General features: G+C 49.2%; 2 protein-coding genes across 3 annotated transcripts; both read left to right on the top strand.

Moving 5' to 3' along the window:
* Positions 1–2,358: 2,358 nt before the first annotated feature.
* On the top strand, positions 2,359–9,905 carry MTMR11 (myotubularin related protein 11; the record flags this gene model as incomplete). Of its 2 annotated transcripts, none has more annotated exons than XM_079697289.1 (17): positions 2,359–2,424; positions 2,799–2,874; positions 3,317–3,438; positions 3,663–3,723; positions 4,347–4,489; positions 4,960–5,038; positions 5,165–5,300; positions 5,551–5,638; positions 5,798–5,886; positions 5,972–6,096; positions 6,557–6,623; positions 6,816–6,886; positions 7,422–7,588; positions 7,885–8,058; positions 8,460–8,642; positions 9,074–9,367; positions 9,670–9,905. In XM_079697289.1, 17 exons carry the CDS (start codon positions 2,359–2,361, stop codon positions 9,814–9,816), a joined length of 2,088 nt encoding a protein of 695 aa, XP_079553415.1. In that variant the 3' UTR covers positions 9,817–9,905. The 2 variants fall into 2 exon arrangements, with proteins under 2 accessions (XP_079553415.1, XP_079553414.1); XM_079697288.1 differs by having other exon boundaries at positions 2,784–2,874.
* Positions 9,906–11,445: 1,540 nt separating this feature from the next.
* On the top strand, positions 11,446–15,937 carry SF3B4 (splicing factor 3b subunit 4; the record flags this gene model as incomplete). Its single annotated transcript, XM_079698085.1, has 6 exons — positions 11,446–11,479; positions 11,977–12,105; positions 12,359–12,901; positions 13,437–13,643; positions 15,159–15,332; positions 15,534–15,937. 6 exons carry the CDS (start codon positions 11,446–11,448, stop codon positions 15,719–15,721), a joined length of 1,275 nt encoding a protein of 424 aa, XP_079554211.1. The 3' UTR covers positions 15,722–15,937.
* Positions 15,938–16,543: the final 606 nt, after the last annotated feature.

Here is a 16,543-nt window from a genome sequence, read left to right as displayed (position 1 = left end):
GTGAGAAGACAGAATCAGAAGCCCCTTCTCGGCCTGGAATCACCTGCACCCCAGATTTTTCTAATTTCGTTTTCCCTCCAGGCCCTTCAACAACAGATTCAGTGACTCATGTAGGCAGTCTGTCTCTTTCACTCTGTAGATACCTGGTCTGCAAATTACAGGCTGTTTTGCCTGCTGAACTTAAGTTGACTAGCAAAAGATCGTGACATCCCCCATGGAGACTTTCTCCATGCCACCTCCCTTCACCAGCCACTTGGGTAAGGGGCAGTAGAAAAGAGAAAGGGAAGCTGGCTGACAGTGGCGCAGAGAGGAGTGGGGGTGGGGAGGACCTTGGCCTCTTTTCTGTGCTTATAACTGGATCTGTGACTCATCTTGTGAGTCACTCAGCTCCACCTCCTTCCTCTAGCTGCCCCTCCCAGCAGCCTTCACTCCTGGCACAAACCTGCAACCAGACCAGGATTCTGAAAATGGAAAAATCTGATACAGCCCCTTGCCTCTTCACCCCTCCTTTCATCCACTAAACCTCTACTGGGTGTGTGGAGAATGGACAGAGGGGGTCCTCCTGCTACTTAACCCTCAGCTGCTGCCCCCTTTGCATTCCTGGTGAGGCGCTGATCCAAGTCACCCATCTATTTTCTGCCTCTGACCTTCCACCATTTCCCTGATGTTTTTTCTCTGTATTCCTCTGCTGCTCCTACACCTCAAGTATTAAAGAATAGAATGAGGCTCTTGAATGAAGGGTGGTGGGGAGAAGGAAAGCGGATGATGGATTTTTAAATTGTGGTGCACAGCTCTTCCTATTGCCACAGACCTTGGGAAATATTTTCTTCCCCCCCAAGAGATTGAGGCTGATGGAATGCAGGTGGGGGTGGCAGGGCTTGGTAGCTTTTAAGACTTCTAGAATTAGGCTTCTGGGCTACCTTCCTAGCAGGTGTATGCCTCTCTGTTCCAGACTGACTCCCTGCCTCAGAATATCTTCACTATTTCCACAGTTGCAGCCAAGACAGGGAACTTTTAAAGCTGAGGCCGGAAGGGTGTGTGTGCTGGGGTGGGGGAACAGAGAGTTGTCACTGGAAAACTGGGGCCCCCACCTAAGAATTGCTGCCTCTGTACAAACTCAAAATCAATAAAACAGCAGCTCATGAATTCATTACTTTGTATTTTATTTTCTGTCTTTTTCATACTTAAAGTTAGATTTTTGCATTCCTACCCGGTCACCATTGCCTACAGTTCCTTTACTTCCCTCCTAGTGCCCTCCCCACCCATCTTTGCTTCTTGGGTTGCAAGGGGGAGGGTGGGGGGAAGGGACTGTTGCACTTAACAGAGGTTTCCAACCCTCAGCCTTCAAAGTCCTTAACATGAATCATTAACTTGGAGATCTGATGTCTGGGCTGGAGGGAGGGCTCCTGTACCTGGAATGGGCTCTAGTTTCCAGCTGGTTGGTTGTGTGCGTGTGTGTGTGTGTGTGTGTGTGTGTGTGTGTGTGTGTGTTGGATTAAGTGGTAAGATCTTTTCCTTGAGCCTCCCACCCCCACCACTAGAACTTGCATGTAAACATACCTGTACCTGTGTCTGTATCCTGCAGATGTTTCAATTTCTCTCCCTACTTTTCCACTGGACCCTTCACATGAGATATATTTCGTGCTCTCTGGAGAAGGATACACAAAAACACTTTAACTCACCCCCCTCCCTAATTCCCTCCCCAGGCAAAAATATCCTGAGGGCCAATTTCCATTAATAAATTTCTTCTCAACCACTTCTGTTAAGTCTGTAAGGGGAGGCAGCAAGGAAGTCTGCACTACTTTAACATTCCCCCCACCCCCACCCCCTTTAAGAAGACAAAAATACAAACCCAGCTTCCCAGGGAAGCCATCAGTGAGAGTCCAGGGAAATGGCCCAATGATTCCAGTTTAATACTTGGCACTGCTGCTCCCCTCAAACAGTCTCCAATGCTCACGAACAGGAAGACAACAGGATGTGGGTTTGGGGTAAAGCGGGGAATCTGGGTATTTTCTCACTTCCCTATTTTTTCCTCACCTTTCTTAGGCTCCTCCACTTCCTCTCCACTTTTCCAAAATTGTGTGTATTCTCCTTTAAGAGGCTGGGCATCTCTCCCGCCCTCTCCAGAGTCGACTGAAGTTTCCGAGGAGCCTTCTCTAGCTGGGCTGGACACACCTTTCAAAAGACCCCAAAGCGTGCTCCTTGCACCTCAAATGCTCCTTTGCCTTGAATCTTCCTCCTGCCCCTCTCCCTGACTTCCCTCCTCCCATCTACAAGATTCAGCCTGTCCCCAAGGGGCTTGAGCATCCTCGAGGTTTCCCACCCTTGACCGCTCCATCCCCGGATGGAGCCAGAGAAATGTGGTGGGGGGGCCGGGGCCAGAGTTTCAACGTCGCCCCCCAGAAGGAGGAGCCAGAGATGGGGGTAAGGAGAGGAAATGGGCTTGCGCGAGGGGGGCGTTGGCAACAGGGTGTGAATGGGGATGGTGTGGAGAAAGAGGGAAGAAAAGGATCTAGAGGAGGAGGAGGGTGTGTCTCATATCAACCTCAGTTGATGGAGCTTGGTCTTTTTTGCAGTTTCAAGTTCATTGTCTCATTATCCATTAACCAGCCCCTCCCTTAACTATCTGCCAACCCCCCCCCCCACCCCGTGCTGAGCTCCCCACAGCCACTGATCTCAGTTTATCCTGAGTGTCTGAGTGTAGGCCTCCAGAGGTGGTTGCTGAAGTAACCCCAGACCCCAGGATTGGAGAGGCCTAGGGATTAACCCTACACTCTTCGCAGCTCTCCGGACCAAAGTCTGTCCAGGGGAGTGGGATGCCAGAGCCCAGGAGTCATCAGCTTGGCAGCTGCCTGGCCTCTGGATGCCTCTCAGGTAATAATGCCCTTCCAATACTTCTGATCTCCAAAGACTCCTCCAAATTTCATGCTCCTCAGACCTTGTTTCAAACCTCATCAAAGGTACCTCTGTACTCCTCTCCTGGCTCAAAGTGCTTCTGCCTGAGGTTTGCTCTCTTCTCTGTCCAGGGCTGGCTGGCAGCTTGGACCTTGATGGTCCCTCTGTTTTCTTGACCCTGTTACTCCTCTTCTCATTTACTTAATCAATAAATATTTGAGTGCCTACTATGTCCCAGGCACTTTCTAGGCTCTAGAGTAAAAGAATATAAATTCTCTCCTCCTAAGCTTTCATTCTAGCGGGGTTAGGGGAGGATCTTAATCTTCCCTCTTTAGATCCTCCTGTCTGAGAGGAGTGGGTGTATACAAGTGTGGTCAGCACTGGGAACAGTCATAACCTGGCTTCCCTTCTTGCCCTGCAGGGGAGCAGATCCTAGCATGGGCCCCAGGGGTGAGGAAAGGGCTGGAACCTGAACTGCCTGGAACCCTGATCTGCAGCAACCTGAGGGTCACCTTCCAGCCCTGTGGATGGCAGCGGAGTGAGGTGAGAAGGTAGGGCAGTGCAAAGGACAACTAGTGGGAAGTGGGTAGGTGAGTCTAGAAGACGTAGACAGGAAGTGACAAGGTGAGAGTTATGCTGAAGGGCTGTCTTCTGAGAGTATCAGGGATTGTCCATGGGGACCATCTCTAGGGAGGTTAGGGCTGCCAAGGTAGGACAAAGAATGAGACTTCAGATGTCTTTAGCATCAGTTCATGTGCTTCCTCTAGGAGACTCCCCTGAGCAGTGAGTATGATTTTTCCCTGGCCAACATTGGGCGATTAGAGGCTGGTAAGTGTGGGAGCTTGGTGAAGGGGCTCACTGGGGGTGTCGGAACCCCTCCTCATCCTTCCTTTATTTTCAGAGGACAGCCTGAGTGGATGGAGTGGGATGGGCTGGAGGAGTTCCTCCTAGAGGGACCCTGATCCATGGCTATACCGCTCTCTAGCTTTTTTTTTTTTTTTTAACATCTTTATTGGAGTATAATTGCTTTACAATGGTGTTAGTTTCTGCTTTATAACAAAGTGAATCAGTTATACATATACATATGTTCCCATATCCTTTCCCTCTTGCGTCTCCCTCCCTCCCACCCTCCCTATCCCACCCCTCTAGGTGGTCACAAAGCACCGAGCTGATCTCCCCCTGTGCTATGCGGCTGCTTCCCACCAGCTATCTATTTTACGTTTGGTAGTGTATATATGTCCATGCCACTCTCTCGCTTTGTCACAGCTTACCCTTCCCCCTCCCCATATCCTCAAGTCCATTCTCTAGTAGGTCTGTGTCTTTATTCCCATCTTACCCCTAGGTTCTTCATGATTTTTTTTTTCTTAGATTCCATATATATGTGTTAGCATATGGTATTTGTTTTTCTCTTTCTGACTTACTTCACTCCGCTCTCTAACTCTTGACTTCAGTGAATGGCCTGTCCCGAGTCCAGCTCCTCCGTCCAGGGTCCCTGCTTAAATTTATCCCTGAGGAGATTCTGATTCATGGCCAAGACTTCCGGCTACTCCGAGTTGGTTTTGAGGCTGGAGGACTAGAGCCACAGGCCTTTCAGGTAAGAGGCCTCCAGCCCAAGTACCCCTCTTCCCCTTAGAACCTTGGCATCCTTTCCCTGGAAATTCCCAATAGTCCCCTGTCTCCCAAGATCCCTCTCGTCATTCTCTCTGCTTCTCTTCTCAAGGAGTGACTAAAGTGATAGTATAATGAGAGTAAAGGCCTGAATTCTAGCCCAGCTCTGCCAATTATCAGGAGTGTAACTGCAGACAAGTTTCTTCCTTTGAAAAACAGGGAGGGTTGCATAAGATTATCCCCAAGATTCCTCCCAGAATTACCATTCTGTCATTCTGTGGTCCTAAACGTGTTCCCCTGACTCCAGTCCCCATGACCTGTGGAGGCTCCCTTCGTTAGGGATTGCCTTCGCTTTTCTTCTCTATTGGCAGCAAAGACAGTGGAGCAACACATGAGCCCTATTTCCTTCTTTCACTTCAGTCTGAGACAAAGGATGGGATGTCCTTTCTTCTACAGGTGACCATGGCCATTGTCCAAGCCAGAGCTCAGAACAGTCAAGCCCAGCAGTATGCAGGGATAACCCTGAGCAAGGCTGGTAAGTGTGGAGGCTTTAGGATAAGGAAAGGGTAGAGTCTGAAAAAGCAGAAGCTGGCTGAAGACAAAAGAGCTGAGCTGGCTCTGGTTCTTCTTCCTCCTCCTCTGTGCCTCCCTCCTGCCCTAGGCCAGAGTTCTGGTTCCAGAAAACCACCTATTCCCCTCTTGGAGACATCAGAAGACTGGGAGATTGAGCGGAAAAAGCAGGGGGCCAGGGGCTGGAGGGTCAGCACTGTCAACGAGAGGTTCGACGTAGCCACCAGGTGATCCCCCAGTCCACCCAACCCCTCCTGCCCCCTCAATCTTCCCACACTTCTCCGATCCTCTAAAACTAGGACTTCCCACAAACTCCAGCCTTCTAGGACATCCGCAAAGCTATCCCCTTTAACTCCTAGATCTCTAAACTTGAGATCGCTTGGAATGATCCCCTCCTAAGCAGCTTCCTTGTAATAACAGGTTTGCATTATAATGAGGTCACTGAGCCAAGCTGTGACATAACTCTCAATTTCACAGCCTCCCCCGTTACTTCTGGGTCCCTAACCGAACTCTGGACAGTGAGGTCAGGAGAGCATTTGGCCACTTCCATCAGGACCGTGGACCGGTCAGTGTGAGGGTGAGGGTAACGGTTGGGAATTAGAGGGTCATGGGAGGTTATGGGTCATTGTGGAGGGAGGGGATCCTTGTGAGGTCAGCGTGGGGGCAAGGGTAGGGTGGGGCTAGGAGTTTCTCCCTCAGTGATCCTTCTCTCATCCACGTGAAGCGCCTGTCCTGGCATCACCCTGGGGGTAGTGATCTTCTCCGCTGTGGTGGCTTCTATACAGCCAGTGACCCCAACAAGGATGATATCAGGTGAGGGGAGGTTTGATGAGAAGAATCAAGCGTTAGATATTCAGGGCAGACACATTCCCTTACTTTCTGACTCTCTCCCCTCCAGAGTAGTGGAGTCGATGCTCCAGGCTGGGCATTCAGACGTTGTCCTGGTAGACACTATGGATGAGCTCCCCAGTCTTGCAGATGTCCAACTTGCCCACCTGAGACTGAGGGCCCTCTGCCTGCCTGGTGAGATAAACTTTGACCCCTTACCCCATCTCTAGGTCTGCTGACCCTAACCTGGTTTACCCTTTTGCCTGCTGTGGATGAGTACCCCTTCAACCCAATGATCCTTAGTTTTCTACTCAACTCCCATCTCCCACAGACTTACTGATTTCCTGTCTTCTTGACCCCGAGATATTCTTTTTTTTAAACAGCTTTATTGAGATATAATTTATGTACCATAAAATTCACCCTTCACCCATCTTAAGTGTACAATTCAATACATTTCATTATATTTACAATGTTGTACAACCATCGCCACAACTTAATTGTAGAAACCTCATAGCCATTTATAGTTACTTCTCATTCCTATCCCCAGACCTAAGCAACCACTACCCAACTTCTTATTAATCCTTCTTCATTCTGGATCCTGACCTCCCAGCTCTCCTGATCTCTTTGCCCTTCTGACTCCTCTGCTCTCTCTCAGATTCATCTGTGGCTGAGGATAAATGGCTCTCAGCTCTGGATGGAACACGATGGTTGGACTACGTCAGGTACTCCCTCTGACTCCTAAATGGTCTTCCATGAACTCTTCTCCTTGGTTCCCCAAGAAGACTGTTATTTGTTGCTCCTTAGAAGGAGAGGGGGCAGGAATTAGGAGTCTGTCTCTATTGTATCCCCTGACCCATCATTCCCTTCCTCCAGGCTTGTTGTTCTCCCCTTCTCTTCCTCACCCACCCCTCCAGGTCTTGTCTTCGAAAGGCCAGTGACATCTCAGTCTTAGTGACATCCAGGGTTCGCTCTGTAGTACTTCAAGGTGAGTTTCTTGGGCCAACCCACTCCATTCCTCGCCTTTTTTCTTTACTCATCTGACTGGATTCTGCTCAGGGAGGGAGACCTATCAAGCTTCCTTGTCCCCTCCCAGTGCTAGCACCCTCTCATTTTGCTAGGAACTACCCATCAGCTCTAACTCATCCTTCAGTGCTACCTCTGCCTCCCCAGTAAGCTTGTGGTCCCTAACAGAAGGGTTCTCAGCCCTCTGTTCCTGTCCTTCCATCACTGGATGGGGATTGGGGTTGGGGTGGGAAGGAAAATGTGGAAGCTGGTTGGACATTTATGCTTCTGCTTCCTACATGTGACGCTGGGTATTTCTATCTCGGTGGAGTGTATGAAGTGAATCACTCAAAGTCTTTGTTTTCTCTTCACTTTTATGTGCCCTCTCAATCCTACCTACCCCAAACTTTCCCCCTCTGTGCTGCTCACTTCCTCTTGCCATGTTTCTTTTTCTCACTCTCTTCTGCCCTAGTTTCTTGGCCTTCCTTCTTTGTCCCTTATCCCTCTTTATGACCCAGAGCGCGGTGATCGTGATTTCAATGGCCTCCTCTCTTCACTCGTCCAGCTGCTTTCAGCCCCTGAAGCCCGAACACTGCTTGGCTTCCAATCACTAGTGCAGCGAGAGTGGGTGGCAGCTGGACATCCTTTCCTGACCCGACTTGGGGGAACTGGGGCCAGTGAAGAGGTGAGAATGTTTGGGGAGGGTACTGGGAGAGTATTATTAAGAAGTACAGGGATGAGAAAATTAAATAGTAAAATCCATCGGAGGTGAATTAGGTCCAATGGGTTCTGAGATTGGGCTAAGCTTGAAGGGAGACCCAGATGAGTGAGGGACCACAACCCCCTACCTCAACTGAGATTTCCACTCCCTGACCTCCTTAGTGTCCTCTGTTCCTGTGCCCCTCATTCCCTGTTATTTTGTCATCCTCCCCATTTAGGTCCCCATAACCCCTTCCAACCTCTTAATTTCCCTCTTCTCAGGCCCCAGTGTTTCTCCTCTTCCTTGATTGCGTCTGGCAGCTCCTCCAGCAGTCTCCAGCTGAGTTTGAATTCTCTGAGTTCCTCCTTCTTGCTCTTCATGACAGCGTCAGGGTTCCTGATACCCTTACATTCTTGAGAGACACTCCCTGGCAGCGTGGAAAGCAGAGTGGACAGGTCAGTGAGTTCCATTTTTGACTTGTCTTTTTTTCCCCCCATTAAGAAGAACTCTCTGGGAGTTCCCTGGTGGACTACTGGTTAGGATTTGGGGCTTTCACTCCCATGGCCCAGGTTCAATCCCTGGCTGGGGAACTGAGATCCTGCAAGCTGTGCAGTGCGCCCGCCCCCCTACCAAAAAAACCCAAAAAACCCCACTACTCTCTGAAGTTTAGTCTTGATTATGAAAAGTGAGGTCTGTGGATGGGAAAGGGGGAGGTTGGTGCTCACTTTCAGGACTGGACTTTCACCCTATATCTGATTCTTAAGAGATGAGAATTTCATGATTTCTCTCTAGACTTGGGAGAAGGATTATATATTTTTGCTTGTTTAACCATCCTTTTCTTGTTTCCTCTATCCAGTTCAACACCTATACACAAGTCTATACTGCAGGGTACTCCCAGCCCCCAGCTGGGAACTCTGTTAACCCACAGCTATCTGTCTGGGACTGGGACTTACGCTACAGCAAGGAACAGATACTACAATTCCATAATCTTGGCTATGACCCAGAATACTGCCCAGATTCATGGCTCCCTAGACAGCAGGTGAGGTGTCTAAAGTTCCTAAATTCTTCTGACTCTCTCACAGGCTCATCTCACTAGATGAGAAGTGAAAAGACAGTGTCTGAGTTCCTCACTCCTCTTCTGTTAGCTGTCATTTATAGTCCCTGACTGTCCCCAGGAAGACAGAAATCCTAAAGTTAACATAGGCATCTTTTTTGTCCTCCTCATCCTTATTAGTCTTCCTGTCTCACGCAAACATTTTTATGTTTCCCTAAAATCAACGTTAATCAGTCCTGAGGCCTAGTCTGAAGGCTAATAAGGAGAGCAGATAGAGTTCTCAGGTGGAGGCTTGTAATTTGATCACACGTGCAGTGTTGAGTGGGTGGCAGCTGGACATTCCTTCCTGACCCAGTTTGGGGAAACTGGGGTCATCAGTTTTCCAGGTTGCCAGTTGATTTCCCTTTCCTCCTTAGCCAAGCTTCATGGTTCCTGGGCCCCCCAGTTCTGTGTGGCTCTTCTCTAGAGGGGCCCTGACCCCCCTGAATCAGCTCTGTCCTTGGCGGGACAGTCCCTCCCTGCTGGCAGTCTCTTCTCGTTGGCTCCCTCGACCTGCTATCTCCTCTGAAAGCCTGGCTGATCAGGAGTGGGGGCTCCCCTCACATTGGGGAGCTTGCCCTTTACCCCCGGGGCTGCTGCTGCCTGGATATCTGGGACCCCAAATCAGGCTCTGGAGACGCTGCTACCTGAGGGGAAGGCCTGAGGTCCAGGTGAGAAGGAAAAACAGGGACTGGGAGTGGGAGAAGGGGCCTGACTGCTGAACCAGAAGTTCTAGGAGAAACCAGATGTTTCCAGGAGCTGGAAAGGGAAAGAGCTGGGGGTCTGGGAGGTGAGGTACCATTCTTGTTGGTATCAAAGTGGATAGGTCTGGGAGTGTGGGGAAACTGCTTGCGACTAATATCAAGTGGAAACTAGGGCATAGTTGGAGGGGGAAAGAGAATTAAGGATGCCAGGAGCAGAGAGCTACAGCTCAAATAATATTCCTCTCTGCCTCTCTTCACCCCCTCCCCAGATGGGACTCTCAGCTCCCACGATCTCTGGCCTTCAGGCTGAGCTAGCCCATCTTCAGGAGTTATTAAGGAAATGGACACCAAGAATATCTCCTGAGGATCACTCCAAGAAAAGAAATCCAAATACCGTTCTCTCCCAGTCCCGTTGAAATTGCTGACTTTCTCATGGGCAGGGCAGAGGGTGGTCTGGGGTGAGGGAGAGTTTTGTCTAATCCTTCAATTTTTCTTACCTGGTCTTGCTGCCTCAGCTTTCATACACCAGCCCTTAAACAAGCTCACTGACTTGAGTTTCCATTGCAGATGGGTGGTGCTAACCGTATCCAACTCTTACCCTGCCCTGTTTGGTTTAAATAGTTTCTTGTGATTTGAAGAATTAAGAAACAAAAACAAACAAAAACAATCCAGAATATGATCGCATCTTTTTTTCAGGGCAATGCCATCCCTTTTGGATGGAAATTTTGGATACTGAGCTGGTAAATTGTGAGATCAGAGACACCATTTATCAGTGTCAACAAGATGGCCTACAGACCTCCTTCTCACCTCCTCTTGCTGCTCCTTTAATTCCGATTTCTACTTCTTCCTTTACAGTTTTCTATGGGGATGGGAGACACCCTGTCTCTTCCAATTGTATATTTTTCTTTCTTTTTTTTTTTTTTTGTTGTTGCGGTACGCGGGCCTCTCACTGTTGTGGCCTCTCCCGTTGCGGAGCACAGGCTCCGGACGCGCAGGCTCAGCGGCCATGGTTCACGGGCCCAGCCGCTCCGCGGCATGTGGGATCTTCCCGGACCGGGGCACGAACCCGCGTCCCCTGCATCGGCAGGTGGACTCTCAACCACTGAGCCACCAGGGAAGCCCCCAATTGTATATTTTTGTCGTGACATTTCTATTTAAGGAGTTCATTAAAGCACAGTATTTATACACGCTGCTGGTATTGTTTCTTGTGTCTGAATAAAGGAATCTAGGTAAGAGAGTGGTGGTGGGGGTGGGCGAAGGGGGTGTGACCCAAGAGAGGAAGGTACCGACCATATTATTGCTAAGGAAATAAGCGGATGGGTCAGGGGAGGCTCTGCAGAATTCACAGGCAATTTGGGTTCTCTCTTCCGTGCAGATGGGGCAAAACACACTCAGAGGTTGCTGGGCGTCAGGGTGCGCGCTCTGGACGTTGAGACGGAGGGCTCTGGGCTTCTGTGTCAACCACCCTTCAGCTTTGCTATCACTCCACCTCTGAGCCTCAGGTTCCCCTCACTCTCTATGCAATAACGCCTAGGCGAGCTCAGACCTTCCGCAATCCCCTCGCTGAGGAAAAACGAAATACCTCAAGCCCAGGCCGGGGCTGTGAGGCCGCATCTGTCCAAAGGCTGCGGGTCGGGGTGGACAGCTGCCTCCACGCCTTGCGTTGGGGGGTTCCTCAGCACACCCTTCTCTGGGAAACGAAAGAAGGCTACAAAATACATGAAAAGTGAAGTTTTGTTCTCCCAGCTCTTGAATTGACATTTTCGGGAGCAGTGTGACCCTTTAACGTCTAGCACTGCCTTAGGAGGGTCTGAGCGTTTCCGTTCGCCCGCCCCGCCCTGACAACTCCCAGACGCACTTCAAACACCGTCACCTCCGCCGCTTCAAGTTTCAGCGGCTCCTAAGATGGCCGCGGCCGCTTCCGGCTCCTCCCCTGACTAGGGCCCGCCCACCGCCTCTAAGTCAGCTTTCGCCCCGGAAGTGGAAGTTGTGACTGAGGTCAGGGGGCGGGATCGTTGTCTGGAGACGGCGGGAGCTTTTTCACCATGGCGGCCGGGCCGATCTCCGAGCGGAACCAGGGTGACTGGAGGGGACAAGCCCGGAATGAACTCAGGGAGTTTGGGAGGCCCCGATTAGGGTCAGCAGTGTTAACTCCGGGGAGGGAGATTGACCCTTCCGAAGGGTGCCAGACCTGCCCCGATGTCTGCTGGGGACGGGATGGACGGGTGCAGGCTGAGGCCTGTAGGTGTGATGCTATGTCCAATCCCCTGCTGCCTTCCCACTCAAAAAAAAAAAAAAAAAGAAAAGAAAAGAAAAGAAAAAGAAAAATTACGAAGTGAATTTGCACTATAACTCTAAGTTAGACTTAAGAAGGTTATCTATTTTCTGGAAAGGAGGAGGTGTAAGGGCTTAAGCTAACGTCTTTTTTTTTTTTTTTTTTTTTTTTTCTCTCTTTCCCTCTTTGCTCCTATACCCTGTCTCAACCCCCAAATCCCCTGCCTGGTTCCATCTTCATGTTCCCGTCCCCTCCCTACTTCCTCTCATCTCTGCCCTAACCTCCTAATCCTGTCCTCCAGATGCCACTGTGTATGTGGGGGGCCTCGATGAGAAGGTTAGCGAACCACTGCTGTGGGAGCTATTTCTCCAGGCAGGGCCAGTAGTCAACACCCACATGCCAAAGGATAGAGTCACCGGTCAGCACCAAGGTGAGTACATGGCAAGAACTGCAGTTATGTTTTGAGGGGACAGGCTGCTCCAGGAGGCCCCCAGCAGTATTCATAACTGTCTTGGAATGAGCAAACTAAGGATTTTTTTCTCTTAAGCCTAACTCACAGTTTGTTTCTGGAACCATTCTCAGTTGAAGTGAGATTATTATTGCTTGTTCTTTGTGCTTCAGAAGGCAAATGAGTTATACCTCATTTTGAATCACTTGTTAACCTCTTCTTTCCACTCCCCCAGGCTATGGCTTTGTGGAATTCTTGAGTGAGGAAGATGCTGACTATGCCATTAAGATCATGAACATGATCAAACTCTATGGGAAACCAATACGGGTGAACAAGGCATCAGCTCACAACAAAAACCTGGATGTGGGGGCCAACATTTTCATTGGGAACCTGGACCCAGAGATCGATGAGAAGTTGCTTTATGATACTTTTAGCGCCTTTGGGGTCATCTTACAAACCCCCAAGATTATGCGGGACCCTGACACAGGCAACTCCAAAGGTTATGCCTTTATTAATTTTGCTTCATTTGATGCTTCGGATGCAGCGATTGAGGCCATGAATGGGCAGTACCTCTGTAACCGCCCAATCACCGTGTCCTATGCTTTCAAGAAGGACTCCAAGGGTGAACGCCATGGCTCAGCCGCTGAACGACTTCTGGCAGCACAGAACCCACTCTCCCAGGCTGACCGCCCTCATCAGCTGTTTGCAGATGCACCCCCTCCACCCTCTGCTCCGAATCCTGTGGTATCATCACTGGGGTCTGGGCTTCCTCCACCAGGTAAAGCTTTTGATAAAAAATATGTTTGGGGGCTTCCCTGGTGGTGCAGTGGTTGAGAGTCTGCCTGCCGATGCAGGGGACACGGGTTCGTGCCCTGGTCCGGGACGATCCCACATGCCGTGCAGCGGCTGGGCCCGTGAGCCATGGCCGCTGAGCCTGTGCGTCCGGAGCCTGTGCTCTGCAACGGGAGAGGCCACAACAGTGAGAGGCCCGCGTACCACAAAAAAATATATATATATGTTTGTCTTGGGTTGGGGGGCTGGCAGGTAGGGAGAAGGAGAAAGAACCTGGAAAGGGAAGGACATTGAGTCAATAAGTGATAAGAAAGGGATTGAGGGGTGATGATTGTGGAGGGAAGCAAGTTGTTGAGTTTCTCCAGAAGGTGTTGTTTGAGTCATCTAGCATTGCTTCTGACTTTAGAGAGCTGGGAGGAGGGGGAAAGAGCTCATCATTCCTGGAGAGGCCAGATTGGAACAGGCTCTCTAAAGGCACTCTCTTCTCACTGTCGTTAACTCTTTTTACATTTTCTCTATAGGCATGCCTCCTCCTGGCTCCTTCCCACCCCCAGTACCGCCTCCTGGAGCCCTTCCACCTGGGATACCCCCAGCCATGCCCCCACCACCTATGCCTCCTGGAGCTGGAGGACATGGCCCCCCATCAGCAGGAACCCCAGGGGCTGGACATCCTGGACATGGACACTCACATCCTCACCCATTCCCACCGGGTGGGATGCCCCATCCAGGTGAGTGTTCTTTGCTGGGAAGGAGAGGGATGAGCTTGGTAGAGGAGCTCTGTCACCACTTATGCTGCTGCTCTTTGTCCTTCAGCAATAATAAATAGCCCCAGAGTTCTCCTTTCTTTCAGACATTCTTTTGTAAAAGTAAATACAAGATACTTTACTCTGTTTACTGTAACAACTACCACCCTGTCTTCATTTCTTATTTCAGTTTTACCAAAGAGTATAACTATACTTGCTATTTTTTGTTTCCTTAACTTTTACTTCCATTCTCTCCTCTGAATTCCACCCAAAAGCAGTGACCTAATTGCCAGGTCTAGGGGACACTTCTGCTCCTTATCTGGTTTGACCTTTGCTATACTTGAAACTGGCCATGTCCTCCTGTTTGAAAATCTTGTCTCTTTTGATTTTTCTGGATTCTCCATCTATCTCTGAATCCTCAATCTCATCCACCTTAATAGGCTCCTTTTTCCCTGCTTGTACCTAGGTTTTTGTGTTTGGCTCTCTTTTCTGCATAGTTCCATTATTTGTACACTGATGCCTCCGGGATCTGTATCTCTGTTCCATGGTTATTAACATTCCATACCCTTAATCTTGCTGTTTAATGGACAGCTCCATTCTTCTGCCCTTCCCCTTCAAACTTATTCTTTCTCCAGTTTTCTTTGTTTTCAGGTGCTTGATTCAGAAATCTAGGAGTTATGTTTGACTATTCCCTGTCACCCCACTCTTAATACCAAGTCTTATTTATATCTGGCATCGACCTCCACTGCCAGTGCCCTAGTTCAGGCTCTCATATCCTCATTATTTCACACCTAATTTATTATAGTAATATCCTGACACTTTGACTCTAATTATCTCTACCTTTCATCGACTTCCACAGGGTAATTTTTCTAAAATACAGATGTTCACACACCCTTGCTCAAAATTCTTCTGTTGCTCCCTTTTATCTACAGAGTGAAACCCAAACTCACTGCCGTAGCATTCTAGGCTTTTCACCATCTGACTCCTGCCCCTTGCTCCTATGACTGCACGCTGCTCCTGATTACTGAGTTACTGGATTTCCTTTCACATACTATGCTTTTGATCATGCACGTGCTTTGCACATGCTAATCTTTTCTGCCTGGAATGTTCTGTTCCCATTCTGCTGTCCACCTGAAAAATTCCTTTTCATCCTTTAGAATTAGACCTTCGCTCAGACAGCATCTTTGTTACCTTCGCAAATCCTACTCCGTAGAATAATCACGCCATTTGTTATGTACTGTTGCAGCACTATTACAGTGCCTAAATCATGGAAGGAGCAAGTGAGCTGCAGGGGGCAGCGAGTTGATTGGGTAGTTGGTTGGTTTGTTCTCTTGGAATGGAGTCAAGGATAAGGGCACTTTTTACCAGCCTTATTTTCCATGCTCTTCTTCCTGATGTCACTTGCTTCTCCATTTTCTTCTCTTCCTGTCTCGTTTCCTTTGCCCCCTTGTCTAACTTCCTTTTGTCTCCTTTCTCTTTGTGTCTGTTTTGTTCTCATAGGGATGTCTCAGATGCAGCTGGCCCACCATGGCCCTCATGGCTTAGGACACCCCCATGCTGGGCCCCCTGGCTCTGGGGGGCAGCCACCACCCCGACCACCACCTGGAATGCCTCATCCTGGACCTCCTCCAATGGGCATGCCCCCCCGAGGGCCTCCGTTCGGCTCTCCCATGGGTGAGTAGGCTCTAGCCACCTCCCTCATCCTCACGTGGCATTCTTGCAGCTTCTCTTGTCACACCTCTTATCCACTGCACTTCCTTACTTTTCTTTCTTAGGTTCCTTTTCACTGTCTCCCTGTCTGTCCTCTCTGCATTGTCCCAGTGTGAACTGTCTCCTGTTTCTTGTTTTTACTAATTTTTCCTTTTCTTCCTGTAGGTCACCCAGGTCCTATGCCTCCGCATGGTATGCGTGGACCTCCTCCGCTGATGCCCCCTCATGGATACACTGGCCCTCCACGACCTCCACCCTACGGCTACCAGCGGGGGCCCCTCCCTCCACCCAGACCCACTCCCCGGCCTCCAGTTCCCCCTCGAGGCCCACTTCGAGGCCCTCTCCCTCAGTGATTTCTCATTGCCTTTCCTCTTGTTATAGCCTCCCAATATCTGTTCACTTCCTTGGACCAATCAGAGTTGCTGTAGCTCCCAGGGGCCAAGGCGCTAATCCCTCTCCGGCCTCCTTTTGTAAGTGTAATTTTTTTCACAGGAGGTTTTATTTTTTTCTGTGTTGGTCCTAAGTGTTTTGCAAATGCACAGAGAAAATAAAACTAAACTCCTTGTTTATTCTTTGTGGTGTTTAACTTGGCAAAATAACTTCTTTTTCTCTAAGAAGAGGTGTATATTGGGAGAAGAATGGTAAGGTGGGAGTGAGGGTGTTTATTCCATGTTTTAAGGGCTTATTCTGTAATGTGCTGTTGCAGTTGCTGGACTGCTGTGTACTACAGCAGTTGTTTCCTTACATCAAGCTTATACACAAGATGGAGACCCAGTATCCATGGCGTTGGTTATTGTGAGTATTAAGTGAGAACAGAAGTAAAGTTCCTGGAGATATGATGGCAAAAATATAAAGTAACATGCACAAGGCTATTCATTGCAGCACTATTTGTAATAACAGTAGATTGGAAACACCTCACGTATCCATCAGTAAGGGAATGGTGGAATAAACTGGTAAATCTATACAGTAGAGTACTGAGCAGCAGTAAAAAAGGAATGAGGGAGACTCTACATTACTGTTTGGAGAGAGCTCCAGGATATGTTAAGTGAAGAAACTAACATGCAGAACAGAATGTATAGTGTGTTTCCTTATCTAAGGGGTGACACGTAATATATACATTTGTCTATATTTTAAAAATGGAAGGATAAACCAAAAACTAATGGAAGTTGTTACCA

This window comes from Hyperoodon ampullatus (assembly GCF_949752795.1).
Source record: "Hyperoodon ampullatus genome assembly, chromosome: 2".
In the NCBI taxonomy this organism is placed as follows: domain Eukaryota; kingdom Metazoa; phylum Chordata; class Mammalia; order Artiodactyla; family Ziphiidae; genus Hyperoodon; species Hyperoodon ampullatus.
The sequence above is the reverse complement of the archived record's forward strand: the minus strand, read 5'-3'. Positions and strand labels throughout refer to the sequence as shown.